Genomic DNA, 18,514 nt, shown 5'->3' on the forward strand with positions numbered 1-18,514 from the left:
TGGTGGCGCTTACATGTTTCTAGTCTTTATTCATTCAGAGCTTTGGTTTCCTTCCCTTGTCACAGACCCAGGACTATAGAGAGACAGAAAAATAACACATCACTTCCTGGTAACTGGGACATAACACATCATCACTCCTTAGACAGCATTCATTAATCACAATACCATAACAGGCTGCCTTTCTAACATCTTCACCCCAACTGGCACCCTATTCAGACCAGAGCCCTTGGACACAAACAGAATGTACCAGCTGGGGAATGGAAGGCAGAGCCCTGGTCTAAAGAGGAAGAGTAGCCCCTGGAAGCTCCAGGTTGGCAGCAGCTAAAAGGGGATGCCAATAAAATACCAAAAAACACTAAAAAGGAGTGCACTAAATATAGAATAAGGTGCAATTTGGGACGCAAACATAACCTACCAGCTGGGGAATGGAAGGCAGAAAATGTAGCCGACATCTGAGAAATACTAGTTATCACTGTTATTATTACAAAGATTATACAAAGTTTAATTTTAAGTGCTATTTTGGAGCGCTATTTGCTCGGCATGGGTAGAAAATAAATGTCTAATATCACAAGACTACAAACATGGTAAGAATGGAAGAAATGCTCTTGACTTGGATTTGACCTCATGGAGTCGCCAAGACTATAACATACTACAGTAAACCATATACACCGAGTGTATAAAACATTAGGAACACCATCCTAATATTGAGTTGCAACCTCTTTTGCCCTTAGCACAGACTCAATTCGTCGGGGCATGGACTCTACAAGGTGTTCAAAACATTCCACAGGGATGCTGGCTCATGTTGACTCCAATGCTTCCCACAGTTGTGTCAAGTTGGCTGGATGTCCTTTGGGTGGTTGGACCATTCTTGATGCAAACGGGAAACCGTTCAGGGTTAAAAACTCAGCAGCATTGCAGTTCTTGACACAAACCAGTGTCAAGAACAGGTTTGTGTCAAGTGGATTGAACAGGTGACATCAATAAGGGATCATAGCTTTCACCTGGATTCACCTGGTCAGTCTATGTCATGGAAAGAGCAGGTGTTCATAATGTGTTGTACACTCAGTGTAGATGGGGTAGAAAAAGAAGGAGCAGAAGGGTAAGAAAATATAGAAAAGTGTGAAACGTCTTTCCGTTCTCCCTTCTCTGACACTTTGGAATAACTATCAGCCAGGCAGGATTTCCCATGTGGGCACTGCAGAGCATGCCCGTTCATTCAGTGGTTTCTGAGTCACTGTTAACTCCACAGAGGCTTTGCGTCCCAAATGGCACCCTATTCCCTATATAGTGCACTACTTTTGACCAGGACCATTCTACTCTCGCCTAATCATCAAGCCGTTCTGGTCAATAGTAGTGCACTATATAGGGAACAAGGTGCCATTTGGGATGTAGCCAGAGACTCCCAGCAGCATTAGGGGAAATAAGAGCCAGTGTCAGAGGTATTAATACCATGATATACTCCACCTTGACTACCTCAGCTGTTAAAGTCAACTGAACCCAGTTAAACTCTATAGACTTACTGATGATGACTCCTTTCCCCATTTTTAACAATTGAGGGAAGTTACGTACAATCTACTTGTTAGGCTTTGTTTCAATATCCCTACTAGCTTAGCACTTAGAATGAAGCAATGTATTTTGGCATTCAATCTCGTATGAATGTTGGAATGTAGATTATGAAGCTATGGTGTTGTCCCTGACTGGACTCTCTCCATCAGTAGCTCAGAGACTCTAGCAATGACCTCAGGGTGAACCAGGCACTGCAGTAGGTCATTGGTGGTGATGGAGACGGGGCAGTGTGCTCTGTCACCCTTTCCCTGGTCTCTGTCCCCAGGTGGTGGCCTTCCTCCATCTCTGCACCCTGGCCGTGGTAACACTAGGGGGTCTGAGGCTGAACCGGAGCTGGACATGCCTTCCCCTCCATGCTGGTGCTGGGCTCTACTTCCACTGACAGGTCTGGGAGGGGTGTTTTGGGTTATGCTGCTAGACCTGATTATGTCACAGTCTCTGGATGGTGACGGTCTGTCTTGGTTTTTGGGGTTCTGCTCTGGAGTTTCCTGGTTGGTGATCTGGTTCCAGGCCACGGGGATGAGGTGAGGGCCGAAGGGCATGGTGGATGGTGTGGAAGAGGAGGAAAGGCACTCTGCTGGTGGTGATGAAGAGTTGGTGTTCTTAGCTTGGCCCCTGGAGTCACGTTTTGCCCTTGGACATGCTGGGGTGTCCTGGGTCTGTTGGTCACGGTGACTTGTTATCCCTCTCTTCTCCATACAGGCCCCCACAGCCAGGTTCAGGTACTGCATGTTCTCGTCATGTCCCACCAACCCCTCCTTTGGAAAAATACAAAAGTTGAAACTATAAACCCAACCGTTATGAAACGAACCAATGTTTCGTCATTCTCCGCTTTACTCAGGGACTATGGTCAGTACTGTGTGTTTACAGGGACTATGTCTCTTAACTTTGGGGAGGCGGGTAGCCTAGTGGTTAGAGTGTTGGGCCAGTAACCGAAAGGTTGCTGGATTGAATCCCCGAGCTGACAAGGTAAAAATCTGTCGTTCTGCTCCTGAACAAGGCAGTTAACCCACTATTCCCCAGTAGGACGTCATTGTAAATAAGAATTTGTTCTTAACTTACTTGCCTAGTTAAATTAAAAATTAAAAACTAGTCACACACACTATGCTCTGCTTTGTCATCTCTGTGGAGCTCTTCATTTCTTAACTAAAAAGGCCGGTTTTAGGCTAGGTATTCTCCAGCACAAGATCAGTCAACAACTCAAATGCTAACTGGAGCTAGACAGATTGGTCAATCTGGGGGGGTTGGAATCTCCTCTGTTGTTCTATGCTGCATTCCTGGGACTTTTTCTTTCTCTGGACCTCAGCCCACCAGAACAAGTTCCTCCTTCTGATCTCTGCTCTTATAAGGAGAACAAATGGTCGGACTGCACTCAGAATGACCCTGAGTGTGCACGGCAAATGTGCCATCAGATTCTGCACAGTACAAGGGGTTTGTTGTGGCTTGTGACGATGCTAACTGAACTGCCAATCTTTAGACCTTGAGTTTGAAGAGGTTAACTCAGGGTCAAGGTAGCCTGGTCCGAGATCTGTTTATGCGGTCAGATCTAGGACTCAGGCTAGTGTCAGGATACTGTACCTCAGTGGGATTGAGCCAGTCATCATCATTGTCGTTACTGGGTGTCGTCTTCAGAGCACAGACGATGGCTTTGGTGAGGGCCTCGCCTACTCTCGCCTCATCGTCAACTTCCTGTATCAGATCAGGAAGTAGAAAGAAAAACTCCTATTAAGTTGCTGATAAAGACATTATGTGCAGCAGGCATAATTGATTGTGTCTGTGACCTTGTCTCAGAGACAGTTATAAGGAGGCATTGAAGGTGACACACTACCTGAATACACATTCATCTGATCTAGATACAGGTAACTTCCAAAATAAAGGAAACATCAACAAAGTGTCTTAATGGGGTGTTGGGCCACCACGAGTCTCCAGAACAGATTCGATGCACCTTGGCATAGATTCTACAAGTGTCTGGAACTCGATTGGGGGGTGTGACGCCATTCCTCCACGAGAAATGCCATCATTGTTTTGTTGATGGTGGTTGAAAATGCTGTCTCAGGCGCCGCTCCAGAATCTCTCATAAGTGTGGAATATGGTTTTCATCAAACCATTCAGTGACCACTCGTGCCCTGTGGATGGGGGCATTGTCATCCTAAGGGGGCATAGCCATGATAGCCAAAATAATGACCTGCCCAGCATCTTTATACATGACCTTAAACATGATGGGATATTAATTGCTTAATTAACTCAGAACTTAATTAACCCACACCTGTGTGAAAGTACCTGCTTTCAAAATACTTTGTTTCCCTCATTTACTCAAGTGTTTCCATTATTTTGGCAATTACCTGTATGTGACTGTGTTATGCAGCGCACCGCTCCTCTACATGCAAACTCACAAATCATTATGACAGGGGTATCTTTACTCTGATGCCTGATCATTACTCAGAAACCCACAGCATCAGAGAGCCTCAACACCCCTCACATCCATCACTGTGGCTGTGTCCTGAATAACACCCTATTCCCTTGATAGTGCACTCATTTTGACCATGGCCCTATGGGCGGTAGTGGTAGCTAGTGGTGGGAAACTCTTGATCAAGCTGTACTGTAATTATGGCCCTCCTCTCAAACGTCCAATTTCCACATAAACAAACATACTTAACACCATTTAGTTGGAGGTGACTTTACTGTACATACCAACTCAATCCAGGAGTTGACACTGACGGTGATGGGGTCAACAGACTCCACATAGTGCCACCAGTGTCTGGGGACAAACAGCACCTATTGGAGCAGAAGGGCAACAGGGTCAGATCGCATCAGAAGAAATGCAAGGTGATCAGTAGGAATACGGATAAGGAACATATTACAGAGTAGAAACTTTGAAGGAGTCCAAAATATGTATAAATATCTGCTAGCAGCACAGCTCATAGTCCAGGGGATGGGAGAGCAGAGCATAGCCAGTCAATAAGTAGTAGAGCTGAAGGAGTGATCAGTTCGATAAAACATTTACTACATCGTATGGCGGTTTGTACTGAACGACACATTTCCCCAAAACGTTCTTGAACAGACACGGAAGTACATTTGGTGGGTGTGACAGGGTGCGTCTTGAAACAATGAGTGACTAATTAAAAGGGCATGTTGACAGCGTTCCCTATCCTACAACCCAACCCCGCTTTACAACTGGTCATTCAGAACAGAGTGATTCCGTTTAATTGAAAGTTGCACACCATTTCTTTCGCACTGAATGCCACCTAATTTAACACAGTGGGAGAGACTAGCCATTAGATGGCAGCTTGTATCCTCCCTCCCATGTGCTTCTGTCTCATTCATGATGTGGATTTGGTCTTTATTAAAGTGAACAGCCCTTATTGATCCCCTGGTTCCACTGCAGTCTTAATTCATTCAGTCTACAAAGCTCTGACTGCTGCATGCTTTGTTTCTTAATTCTGATGTCAGAATCAATATCTGATGTCAAAGCTCTGACTCAAGACTGCATGATATTTGTTTCATTTGACGCCAAGACAGACAGACAGACGAATCAATATCTGATGTCAAGAGAGACGAATCAATATCTGATGTCAAGAGAGACGCATCAATATCTGACGTCAAGACAGACGCATCGATATCTGATGTCAAGACAGACGCATCGATATCTGATGTCAAGACAGACGCATCAATATCTGATGTCAAGACAGACGCATCAATATCTGATGTCAAGACAGACGCATCGATATCTGATGTCAAGACAGACGCATCGATATCTGATGTCAAGAGAGACGCATCGATATCTGATGTCAAGAGAGACGCATCGATATCTGATGTCAAGAGAGACGCATCGATATCTGATGTCAAGAGAGACGCATCGATATCTGATGTCAAGAGAGACGCATCAATATCTGATGTCAAGAGAGACGCATCAATATCTGATGTCAAGACAGACGTATCAATATCTGATGTCAAGACAGACGTATCAATATCTGATGTCAAGACAGACGCATCAATATCTGATGTCAAGACAGACGTATCAATATCTGATGTCAAGACAGACGCATCAATATCTGATGTCAAGACAGACGCATCAATATCTGATGTCATCTGATGACAGTATCAATATCTGATGTATCAATATCTGATGTGCATCAATATCTGATGTCAAGACAGACATCAATATCTGATGTCAAGACAGACGATCAATATCTGATGTCAATATCTGATGTCAAGACAGACGACGTATCAATATGATCAAGACAGACGCATCAATATCTGATGTCAAGATCTGATGTCAAGGCAGACATCAATATCTGATGTCAAGAGAGACGAATATCTGATGTCAAGAGAGACATCAATATCTGATGTCAAGAGAGACGCATCAATATCTGATGTCAAGAGAGACGATCGATATCTGATGTCAATATCTGATGTCAAGACAGATATCTGATGTATCAATATCTGATGTCAAGACAGACGCATCAATATCTGATGTCAAGAGAGACGCATCAATATCTGATGTAAAGAGAGACGCATCAATATCTGATGTCAAGACAGACGCATCAATATCTGATGTCAAGACAGACGCATCAATATCTGATGTCAAGACAGACGCATCAATATCTGATGTCAAGACAGACGCATCAATATCTGATGTCAAGAGAGACCTATCAATATCTGATGTATGAATGAAGCAATGTATTTTGTGTTTGCTGAATGGATTCTCTTTGATACACTTGTAGAGAGAGTTACTTATGTTGCCCCTGTTGGGCTGGTTTCCTGGAAAAAGATTAAACCTAGTCCTAGACTAAAAAGCATGCTCAAGGGAGAATCTCCATTGCGATAGTTTTTTAGTACAGATTAGGCTTAATCTGTACTAATCCGGGAAACTAGTCCAATGTGTTGTACCTGTCCAGGCTGCAGGGTGACTGTGTAGGCCCTGGCGTGTCTGAAAGCAGGGAACCTCTGGAGGTCTGGTTGGAGCACGTCCACCTGGCTGAACACACTAGACTCCTCATAGGGGATCCTGCTGGGGTACAGACAACTCGTGTCTGCAGGGGGGAACAGGTGCCAACGCTTCCTAAAACACAACAGGGCATCTCAGAGTAGGAGTGCTGATATAGGATCAGCTCATGTAGGATCTAGGATCAGTTTAGATTCATAATGAATGAATATTTATTTGAAAGGGACAGCAATCATCCCCAAAGCCACCACAATGGTTACACCCTATGTAGTTGAGGAAATTTAAGAAACTATAGTTCAATACAATCCATCTCTATATTGAAAATATCATGTCATGCGAGTTCTTTGTTGGTTAGGTCATCACTTCAATGTGAAAGGTTTCAACAGCCAATTTAAACAAAACAAGGATAGAGTGATCTTCATAATGTGAACTTTTTTGCTTTTGTCGTAGACTCAGTGCTCCACATGATAACTAATGTCTCTCTGTTCTAAAGAGCCTGCCTCCCTCCCTCCAAATGGCTTTATTGGCATGGGAAACATGTTTACATTGCCAAAGCAAAATGACTTTATCTTTCAGGGGCCAGTGGAACAATCTGACTCTCTCACCAAGTCACCCCCCCACCACCTCTCAGCCCCCTCCCTTGCCCACATTCCCCCTTTCACTACCTTACCCCCCCCTGACTCTCACCCTTTCCCTTCCTAGTATCCGTCTCCTCTCTATCATCCAACATAGGTTTTTAAAATCCTTTCCTCAAAGTTAGAGGGAACAAATGGTGGGTAGATCAATACCGTACAGAGCCAGTTCTCATCGAATGGTTGGTAGATCATTACTGTACAGAGCCAGTTCTCATCGAATGGTGGGTAGATCGTTACCGTACAGAGCCAGTTCTCATTGAATGGTGGGTAGATCACTACCGTACAAAGCCAGTTCTCATCGAATGGTTGGTAGATCATTACCGTACAGAGCCAGTTCTCATTGAATGGTTGGTAGATCATTACAGTTCTCATTGTGTTGATTTGCTGAATCTATTGTCTGCCTCCAGCACTTCTTTCTTCTCAGCTATAATGCTGTTAGATTGTTTCATTTTAATCTATAGTGCAATTCCCTTGGTGAAGGGGAAACATCCATCGTCTGCACCACTACTACAAGCAGCTCAGCGGAAAGGGAAAAGTAGTGTGTGGTATAGTGAGGTATGTAAAACTGGGTTGTGTTCATTAGGAGTCATTGGAGCAAAACAATTTGCAACAGAAACCTAAAACAATGCTTCTTATTGGACAAGTCCAGCTCATCCAGCTCTGTTTCACTGTGTTTCCCCCCCGCTTTGTGCTACTGAACACAATACTACTCTGTATAATTACCTTCCTTGTACCTGTAATACGAGGTTATACCCATAGGAGTCCTATATAATTACCTTCCTTGTACCTGTAGTACCAGGTTATACCAATAGGAGTCCCGTATAATTACCTTCCTTGTACCTGTAGTACCAGGTTATACCCATAGGAGTCCTGTATAAATACCTTCCTTGTACCTTTAGTACCAGGTTATACCCATAGGAGTCCTATATAATTACCTTCCTTGTACCTGTAGTACCAGGTTATACCCATAGGAGTCCCGTATAATTACCTTCCTTGTACCTGTAGTACCAGGTTATACCCATAGGAGTCCAGGTGGCACGGGGTATTGGCACCTTCAGTACCAATCCACAGTGTGCTGTCTCTCCCATTACGACCCGGGAACCCAAACTGAGACCACACTACGTCCTGTAAGGCACACAATACAGTTCCAATTACTAACACTGTAATTATCAATCATAAAACATATATTCATGCAGTTGCTACAGTCTCATATCAATTCCTGCTGTCATCTAATCGAACATTTATATATATCTGTAATTGTATACAACACAATTCATATTCATGGTACAAATATGACAAACCATTCAAACATGACAAACTGCCATGAGCAGTTTCAATGTTATGGTATAGCAGCAATACATCCTCTGGAGGCAAACCTCCATTATCACAAGACACAGGTGAAAATGCAAACCCCATTCCCCATCTCATCGGTTGCTTAATAGACAGTGTAATGATTGGCAACAAATCTGCGTCCCAAATGGCACCCCATTCCCTATATAGTGCACTACTTTTGACCAGACCCCTATGTGCCCTGGTCAAAATTTGTGCACTATATAGGGAATAGGGTACCATTTGGGACAAACACTACGGTATAGGAAACAATATGTTTGTTGTCTGTAGGCTCTTTATCAAACCATTTAGTCTGTCAATCATTTTTCATGGAAAAAATCAAATGTAAAAAAAACTTGGATTCTGCCCAGCACCCAGGATAATGAACCCATTACCATATTCAGGCAACTGTAAATGATAGACTGTGCAATCTTCACTTTCAGCAACTTTTAAATGGCGCTATTCATCATGTAAAAAGGCCTCTGTCTGCCTGTCTCGAAGGCATGAATTTCAGCAGATCTGTCAAAAATGCAGGTTGCCCTATATACATGTTTCATCATTGAAGGAAAATGAAAGAATGGAGTGGCCCGCTCGAACTAGAGTGAACTTTCAAGTCCTTTAGTACCCAAGGACTAAAAAGAAAAAGCTGCTGCCATTGAAATGTCCCACTGAAAATGTCTGTGCCATCACGACAGGATATCATTAAAAAGAGAGAGAAAATGTCTGTGCCATCACGACAGGATATCATTAAAAGAGAGAGAAAATGTCTGTGCCATCACGACAGGATATCATTAAAAAGAGAGAGAAAATGTCTGTGCCATCACGACAGGATATCATTAAAAAGAGAGAAAATGTCTGTGCCATCACGACAGGATATCATTAAAAAGAGAGAGAAAATGACAGGATATCATTAAAAAGAGAGAGAAAATGTCTGTGCCATCACGACAGGATATCATTAAAAAGAGAGAAAATGTCTGTGCCATCACGACAGGATATCATTAAAAAGAGAGAGAAAATGTCTGTGCCATCACGACAGGATATCATTAAAAAGAGAGAGAAAATGTCTGTGCCATCACGACAGGATATCATTAAAAAGAGAGAAAATGTCTGTGCCATCACGACAGGATATCATTAAAAAGAGAGAGAAAATGTCTGTGCCATCACGACAGGATATCATTAAAAAGAGAGAGAAAATGTCTGTGCCATCACGACAGGATATCATTAAAAAGAGAGAAAATGTCTGTGCCATCACGACAGGATATCATTAAAAAGAGAGAAAATGTCTGTGCCATCACGACAGGATATCATTAAAAAGAGAGAAAATGTCTGTGCCATCATGACATGATATCGTTAAAAAGAGAGAGAAAATGTCTGTGCCATCACAACAGGATATCATTAAAAAGAGAGAGAAAATGTCTGTGCCATCACGACAGGATATCATTAAAAAGAGAGAGAAAATGTCTGTGCCATCACGACAGGATATCATTAAAAAGAGAGAGAAAAGGCCTGCTAATGGCAAAAAAAGTTGTTTTATTTGAATTACTATATCATTGTAGGCTTAGTTAGCTTCTGTTTTGCCGATGTAGCAAAGGAATTTATTAAAGATGACTTTCATGCATCTGTTTGAGATGAACAATTGTGTATTTTATTGTCAGGGTGTGGGAGTCACTTTTAGATCAGTTTATTGATAAATAAAAAATTCAAGTCATTACTTGATAATCATCCATTATTCTAGTGCTTTTAAAAAAAATCCATGATTTTTTTTTCAATATATCTCCTGACCTGAACTGACTGAGTTTAAAGCCCATAGGTGTGTCAGTGCTTTGAACAAAACAGAGCAGCCCATGTGTTACAATGACTTTAATTGAGCAGAGCGGTGGCAGATCTAGGTGAACACTCCATAGAACTAGCCCCATGGCCTGAATCCGTCTAGCACTAAACAAATCTAATTTTATTAGTCACATGCGCCGAATACAACAGGTGTAGACCTTACAGTGAAATGCTTACTTACGAGCCCCTAACCGACAATGCAGTTTAAAAAAATAGGAATAAGAAATAAGTATCAAGTAATTAAAGAGCAGCAGTAAAATAACAATAGCTATATATGTACCAGTACAGAGTCAATGTGCGGGGGCACCGGTTAGTCAAGGTAATATGTAGTTATTAAAGTGACTATGCATAGATGATAACAGCAGAGAGTAGCAGCGGCATAAAAGGGGGGAGGCAATGCAAATAGTCTGGGTAGCCATTTGATTAGATGTTCATTTGTGAGTGCTCTCCTCAGTTGCCCTCAAAGTTAGCCATCATTCATGGCAATCGTAAAACAAGTGATTGACAACTGTCACGATTTCTTCCGAAGTCGATGCCTCTCCTTGTTCAGGTGGTGCTCGGCAGTCGACGTCAACCGGTCTTCTAGCCATCATTGATCCATTTTTCATTTTCCATTGATTTTGTCTAGTCTTCCTACACACCTGGTTTCAATCCCATTCATTACCTGTATTGAACCCTCTGTTTTCCATAATGTCTTTGTCAGAGATTGTTTCTTGTTTCAGTTTCGTGTTGTTTGTATTTGGTGCGCGACGTGTCCTCGTACCCAATTGGTTTAATTTGTATTTATGGTTTTGGAGTTATCTTTTATTAAATTACTCCATTTACCGAGTTTATTCTCCTGCACCTGACTTCCCTGCCACCTATACACACGTTTGTGACAGAATCTCTGACCACCAATGAAGTCAGCAGGAGAAGGTACCTCAATACCGGAGGTGGAGGAGCGCGTCATGGAACATACAGCGATGATTTCCAAACTGAGCGTCGACATAGATCGCATTGTCCAGAATATGGACCTCTGGGAGACACAGCGCTGTGTATGGAGGGGGAGATGCAGCGTGGGACGATTTTGAGGAGCTCACCCGCTGTTTCCGGACAGTATTCGACCACCCACCTGAGGGCAGAGCGGCAGGTGAGCGCCTCTACCAACTGAGGCAGGAGAACAGGAGAACCCAGGAGCTTTCACTGGAGTTTAGGACCCTGGCTGCCGGAGCTAGATGGAGCAACCGGGCCTTAATCAACCATTACTACTGTAGTCTACGTGAGGATGTCCGTCGGGAGCTGGCTTGCAGAGACACCACCTTCGACCAGCTGGTGGACCTGTCCATCCGGCTGGACAACCTGCTGGCTACTCGCGGACGTCCAGATCGGGGTCTGGTTGTTCCATCCTCCCGAACACCCTCTCCAATACCTATGGAGCTGGGAGGTGCGGTGCACAGGGAGAACGGAGGGGGTTCCCGCTCGTGCACCATATGTGGCCACAGAGGTCACACTGCTGGTCGGTGCCGGGTTGGTTCCTCTGGGTATCGAGGCGACAGGCAGGGCACTCTGGTGTCACCCCAGGTGAGTAGGCACCATTCTCATCCAGAGCCCTCTGTTGCACATATGTTTGTCTCTGTTACCTTTTCTGAATTTCCCCCGCGTTCCCAGCATAAGGCGTAGATTCAGGCGCGGCTGGGAATTTCATTAATAAAGGATTAGCTCATAGTTTAGGGATTCCCATTGTTCCTGTAAATATGCCTTTCCCGGTTCATTCCTTAGATAGTCGACCATTAGAGTCAGGGTTTATCAGGGAGGCCACCGCTCCTTTGAGTATGGTAACGCAGGAGGGTCACAGGGAAAATATTAGTATTTTTCTTATTGATTCTCCTGCATATTCTGTGGTGCTAGGCCTACTTTGGTTAGCTTGTCATAACCCTGTTTCGTGGCCACAGAGGGCTCTCACAGGGTGGTCGCGAGAGTGTTCAGGTAGGTGTTTAGGGGTTTCCGTTGGTGCTACTATGGTGGAAAGTCCAGACCAGGTCTCCACAGTGTGCATCCCCCCCAGACGCTGCACTTCCCAGGAGTCACGTGTATCCCCAGTCGCAAGCGTCGACGGTGGCTAGGGAGACATATGTCTCTGAATCCCTGCATCAGGGGTACATTCAGCCCTCTATTTCTCCCGTCTCCTCGAGTTTCTTTTTTTGTGAAGGATGAAGGTTTGCGCCCGTGCATTGATTATCGAGGTCTCAATAAAATCACGGTGAGGTATAGTTACGCTACCTCTTATCACTATGGCGATTGAGTCAATGCACGGGGCGCGCTTCTTCACTAAACCGGATCTCAGGAGTGAGTACAATCTGGTGCGTATTAAGAAGGGAGACGAGTGGAAGACGGCATTTAGTACACGTCACCCTCCTCTGGTCATCCTGGGATAGGTCGGACGGTGCGCTGTCTTGATGGGAGGTACTGGTGGCCCACTTTAGCTAAGGACGTGAGGATTTATGTTTCCTCCTGCTCAGTGTGCGCCCAGAGCAAGGCTCCTAGACACCTGCCCAGAGGTAAGTTACAACCCTTACCCGTTCCACAATGGCCGTGGTCACATCTGTCAGTGAATTTCTTAACTTCTTGAGTGTAGGGGGCAGGATTTTCGTTTTTGGCTAAAAAACGTACCCATTTCAAACTGCCTATTTCTCAGGCCCAGAAACCAGAATATACATATAATTGTCAGATTAGGATAGAAAACACTAAAGTTTCCAAAACGGTCAAAATATTGTCTGTGAGTATAACATAACTGATATTGCAGGCGAAAACCAGAGGAAAATCAAACCAGGAAGTGGCTTCTATTTTGAAAGCTCCATGTTCCATAGCCTGCCTTCGCTCCATTTAAAGGGGTATCAACCAGATTCATTTTCCTATCGCTTCCTCAAGGTGTCAACAGTCTTTAGACATAGTTTCAGGCTTTTATTTTGAAAAATGAGCGAGAAAGATAACATTGCGTCAGTGGATAAGCTGGGTGTTCGCATGAGTTTTGCGAGTGGGGCAGTCATGGTCTTTCCCTCTCCTATTGAAAAAGTGACAGTCCCGGTTGATATACTATCGATTATATATTTTAAAAACAACCTGAGGATTGATTATAAAAAACATTTGACATGTTTCTGTGGACATTACGGATACTATTTGGAATTTTCGTCTGCGATGTCGTGACCGCTTGCGCCTGTGGATTTCTGAACATAACGCGCCAAACAAATGGAGGTATTTTGGATATAAAAATAATCTTTATGGAACAAAAGGAACATTTATTGTGTAACTGGGAGTCTCGTGAGTGAAAACATCCGAAGATCAAAGGTAAGCGATTTAATCTATTGCTTTTCTGACTTTCGTGACCAATCTACTTGGCTGCTAGGTGTTTGTAATATTTTGTCTACTGAGAGAGATGTTCTTACATAAACGCTTGTTATGCTTTCCCTGAAAAGCTGTATTGAAATCTGACACGCCAGGTGGATTAACAACAAGCTAAACTGTGTTTTGCTATATTGTACTTGTGATTTTATGAAAATTAAATATGTTTAATAATTTAATTTGAATTTGGCGTGCTGCAATTCAGCGGGTGTTGATGAAAATGATCCCGCTAACGGGATGGGTGCGTCAAGAACTGATCTTCCACCTTCACAGGGTAACACCACGATCCTGGTCGTTGTGGATCGTTTTTCTAAATCCTGTCGTCTCCCTTTGCCCGGTCTCCCTACGGCCTTACAAACTGCTGAGGCTCTGTTTACACACGTCTTCCGGCACTATGGGGTGCCTGAGGATATTGTGTCTGATCAGGGTCCCCAGCTCACGTCAAGGGTCTGGAAGGCGTTCATGGAATGTCTGGAGGTCTCGGTCAGCCTTACCTCAGGTTTTCACCCCGAGAGTAATGGGCAGGTGGAGAGTTAATCAGGATGTAGGTAGGTTTCTGCGGTCTTATTGCCAGGACCGGCCAGAGGAGTGGGGGAAATTCATGCCCTGGGCAGAGATGGCCCAGAACTCACTATGCCACTCCTCCACTAACCTTTCTCCCTTTCAATGTGTATTAGGGTATCAGCTGGCTCCATGGAAAGTTGGCGCAGACCGTCACCGCAGTGAGGCCCAGGTGTTTGCACCAGGGGACAGGGTCTGGCTCTCGACCCGAAACCTGCCCCTCCGCCTGCCCTGCCGGAAGCTGGGTCCGCGGTTTGTGGGGCCGTCTTCTGCCGAAGTCGATGCCTCTCCTTGTTCAGGTGGTGCTCGGCAGTCGACGTCAACCGGTCTTCTAGCCATCATTGATCCATTTTTTATTTTCCATTGGTTTTGTCTCGTCTTCCTACACACCTGGTTTCAATCCCATTCATTACCTGTTGTGTATTTAACCCTCTGTTTCCCATCATATCTTTGTCAGAGATTGTTTCTTGTTTCAGTTTCGTGTTTGTATTTGGTGCGCGACGGGTCCTCGTACCCAATTTGTTTCATTTGTATTTATGGTTTTGGAGTTATGTTTTATTAAATTACTCCATTTACCGAGTTTATTCTCCTGCGCCTGACTTCCCTGCCACCTATACACATGTTTGTGACAACAAGAAATGCCTACAATTCAATGTAAGAAATCACAGGCACAGACAAATTGCAGGATGACAACTTGCAATCCAACACATATTCTGCGGTTGGTGTTTTTTGTAAGGATTTAAGTGACCATTGTGCTTTTAGGATTACTAAGGTTCCAAAGACAAACCCACGTTTTATTCGTAAGAGAAATTTGAAGTGTTTTAATGAGCAGGCTTTCTTTCATGATTTGTTTTATTTTGACTGGAGCAGATTGAGTTTATCCCTGATGTGGAAACTGCCTGAATTCTTTCATGATGTTTTTTTTCCAAATAGTAAACAAACATGCCCCATTCCGCAGGTTCAGGGTTAAAGGGCGGGATAATCCATGGTTTTCTTCTGAGCTGTCTTGTATTATACACGACCGTATTCTAGCCTGGGCTAAAGCAAGGAAATCATGTTCTGATGCTGATTGGCTTATATTTAGGCAGTTACGAAACAAGTGTTATTTTCTTCTCAGGAAGGACAAGTCTGAATATTTTATGTCTGTTACCACTGATAACCTGAATAACCCTTAGGTTTTGGAAGGCAAAGTCTATGTCTGGTAATGTTAATGAATTACCGTCATGTGTTTTGAAGGACTCTGTTGCTATATATATACAGTGCCTTGTGAAAGTAAGCCACCTGATGCTCTCTGCGCTTTTAACGGACCTCTGATACTATCACAGTGCAGGTGCATTTATACGGAGACTTGATTACACACAGGTGGATTGTATTTATCATCATTAGTCATTTAGGTCAACATTGGATCATTCAGAGATCCTCACTGAACTTCTGGAGAGAGTTTGCTGCACTGAAAGTAAAGGGGCTGAATAATTTTGCACGCCCAATTTTTCAGTTTTTGATTTGTTAAAAAAGTTTGAAATATCCAATAAATGTCGTTCCACTTCATGATTGTGTCCCACTTGTTGTTGATTCTTCACAAAAAAATACAGTTTTATATCTTTATGTTTGAAGCCTGAAATGTGGCAACAGGTCGCAAAGTTCAAGGGGGCCGAATACTTTCGCAAGGCACTGTATATGACAAAACTGAAATGCTGAATTGTTTCAATGAGCACTTTGTATCATCTGGTAGGCTGTTTGATTCAGTGTCATCTGTCTCTGTACAACCCTGTGTGGATGAACCAGTGAGAGCTGGTCAAACTTTTAGCTTTTTGCCATTCTCAGTGCAGGTGATACAGTACATAAAGCCCTGAAATCCTTAGATCAGAGAAAGCCTGCAGGTCCTGATCTTTTGGATCCCTGCTTTTTAAATCTGGCAGCTGATTTCATAGCTGAACCATTTACATCTCTGTTCAATCTAACCCTGGAATGTACTGACATTCCAAATATCTGGATATCAGCATTTGTCCTACCGCTTTTAAAAGGGGGAGATCCAACTCTTTTAAATAATTGTAGGCCAATCTCAAAGCTGTCACCCCTGGTGAAAATACTTGAAACCCTTGTAAGTGAACAGCTAAAATAGTTTATATTTACTAACTCTATTTTGTCAAATGTACCAATCGGGCTTCAGGAAGAAGCATAGCACAATTACAGCAGCCATGAAGGTTTTAAATGATATCACTGAAGCCCTTGACAAAAAACAGCACTGTGTCTCACTTTTTGTTGATCTCCCTAAGGCTTTTGATACAGTTGATCATGCTATACTAAGGCAGAGATTGTCGAGTGTAGGTCTTTTGGGCATGCAGTTGCATGGTTTGCTAACTATCTGTCTAATAGAATTCAGTGCACTCAATTTGATGGGCTTATGTCTGTTAAATTGTCTGTCTTTAATGGTGTGCCAAAGGCTCTGTACTTGGTCCTCTCTTATTCACTATTTATATAAATGATTCAGACAAAAATGTCCAAAATGCACAACTTCATTTTTATGCTGATGATACTGTTATTTACTGTTGTGCCTAGTCTCTTACAAAAGCTTTCCAGAACATGCAAACTGCTTTTTATACTGTTCAACATACCTTGTGTCAATTGAAGCTTATCCTCAATACAGACTAAAGTAATGGTGTTCTCATGCAAGACATAGACCTCTGAACCTTTCACCTATTACTACCTGTCAGGGCACGGAGATTGAGGTTGTAACCTCATATAAATATCTTGGAATTTTAATTGATGACGGCCTCTCTTTTAAATTGCATATTTAACAACTTACAAAAAAATTGAAGCTGAAATTTGTATTTTATTTTAGGAATAAGGCCCGTTTTTCATTTGAAGCCAGGAGGCTAATATCAGCTACATTTATGCCTTTACTAGACTATGGGGATATTTTATATATGAATGCTTCCGCTCAGTGTTTGAGATCAATTGACACTCTTTACCATGGCACTATGAGATTTATTTTAAACTGCAAAACCCTTATGCACCACTGCACTTTGTATACCAGGGTTGGCTGGCCTTCTCTAGTCACTCGTAGGCTCAGTCACTGGTATACTTTTATTTACATTTTGGGTTTACTACCTTTTTATTTGGGCATTTTTATTGTTCAGATATGTGGTGGGTACTCTCTTCGGTCATGATGACCGTCTCAAGCTAATATTTTTTTTTATGTTCAGAGCTTTCTCTGTGCACTACTGTATCAGTTCTGCCCCACATTTTGATGTAATTAAGACATTAAGATGGTTCCAAATGTCTGAACTGATTTTGGGAAAAGGGCTTTTATATACTCTGCGCCATCGTTTTGGAACGTCTTACAAAATACTTTTAAACTGGAAGAACTTGTTCCGATTGGCGTTTTTAAATCACCGATGAAGGATTTTGAGGCCGATTCCCTGACCTGTCAATGTTTTTAATTTTGTTATACTCTTGTGATTTCAAAGGTTTTTACTAGATTTCTTGTAGTTTTTCAGGTCGGTCTATAATTTTTGTAATGACTTGGTGCTGCCTATCTTGGCCAGGACGCTCTTGAAAAATAGATTTTAAATCTCAATGAGCCCTTCCTGGATAAATAAAGGTTAAATAAAATACAAAAAAAATGTTTTTGGTTTCCTTGATTATAGGATAAAGGTGCACTGTGTAGCATCCCTGTGTAGCACTGTGTAGGCCGTCATTGTAAATAAGAATTTGTTAACTGACTTGCCTAGTTAAATAAAGGTAAATAAAAGATTGTGTTATAACGTATCATTAATGTGACGACTGCTATTCATCGAAAAATTAACGGTTTATAATTACGTGATTAAAATAATCGGGTAATCAATGACTCAGTAACCTGGGGCACCATGGGAAAAGTTTGTTTAATGAGTTTCCGTTTCCCAAATTAACTCAGAATATCCGAATATGGATTTTACAACTTTCACTAATGAATGAATTTCCTCTACAGTCTCATCCTGAATGTCACATAATTCGTAAATCTGCACAAACCCGGGTCTCACTAAATCCTCCCGTACCACACCAATTGAGTTGATGATTTATTTACTCACAAGCTAAATGATAATGTAAAGATACACAAGCATACAGTCCAGGCTATTGATTAGAACGTAGTACAATGAAACAGGTCCCTAGCAGACCAACACAATTTGACACGTGTTACACAAGATGGGGATTTAGAAAGAAAGAAAGCTTTGTGGGCCGAGTTCTGCTTAGTGAGCGACGTTCGGCCGACGTCCCGTTCTCAGGGTGG

The 18,514-nt window shown here is 42.8% G+C and overlaps 1 protein-coding gene across 6 annotated transcripts in view; it reads right to left on the minus strand.

Moving 5' to 3' along the window:
• Positions 1–15: 15 nt before the first annotated feature.
• The window catches only part of LOC115130019 (hspb associated protein 1), a 31,620-nt gene continuing 13,121 nt past the window's right edge, over positions 16–18,514 (minus strand). For 5 of the 6 annotated variants that reach the window (XM_029660821.2, XM_029660813.2, XM_029660801.2 and 2 more), the window contains 5 exons: positions 8,135–8,271; positions 6,457–6,628; positions 4,258–4,341; positions 3,145–3,255; positions 16–2,324 (listed from right to left, as the gene is read on the minus strand). In XM_029660821.2, coding sequence (XP_029516681.1) covers positions 1,680–2,324; positions 3,145–3,255; positions 4,258–4,341; positions 6,457–6,628; positions 8,135–8,271 — 1,149 coding nt within the window. In that variant the 3' untranslated portion in view covers positions 16–1,679. The remainder of the gene's footprint in view (positions 2,325–3,144; positions 3,256–4,257; positions 4,342–6,456; positions 6,629–8,134; positions 8,272–18,514) is intronic. The other variant, XM_029660806.2, reaches the window with a different exon arrangement.

Source organism: Oncorhynchus nerka, linkage group LG1, assembly GCF_034236695.1.
Source record: "Oncorhynchus nerka isolate Pitt River linkage group LG1, Oner_Uvic_2.0, whole genome shotgun sequence".
Lineage (NCBI taxonomy): Eukaryota > Metazoa > Chordata > Actinopteri > Salmoniformes > Salmonidae > Oncorhynchus > Oncorhynchus nerka.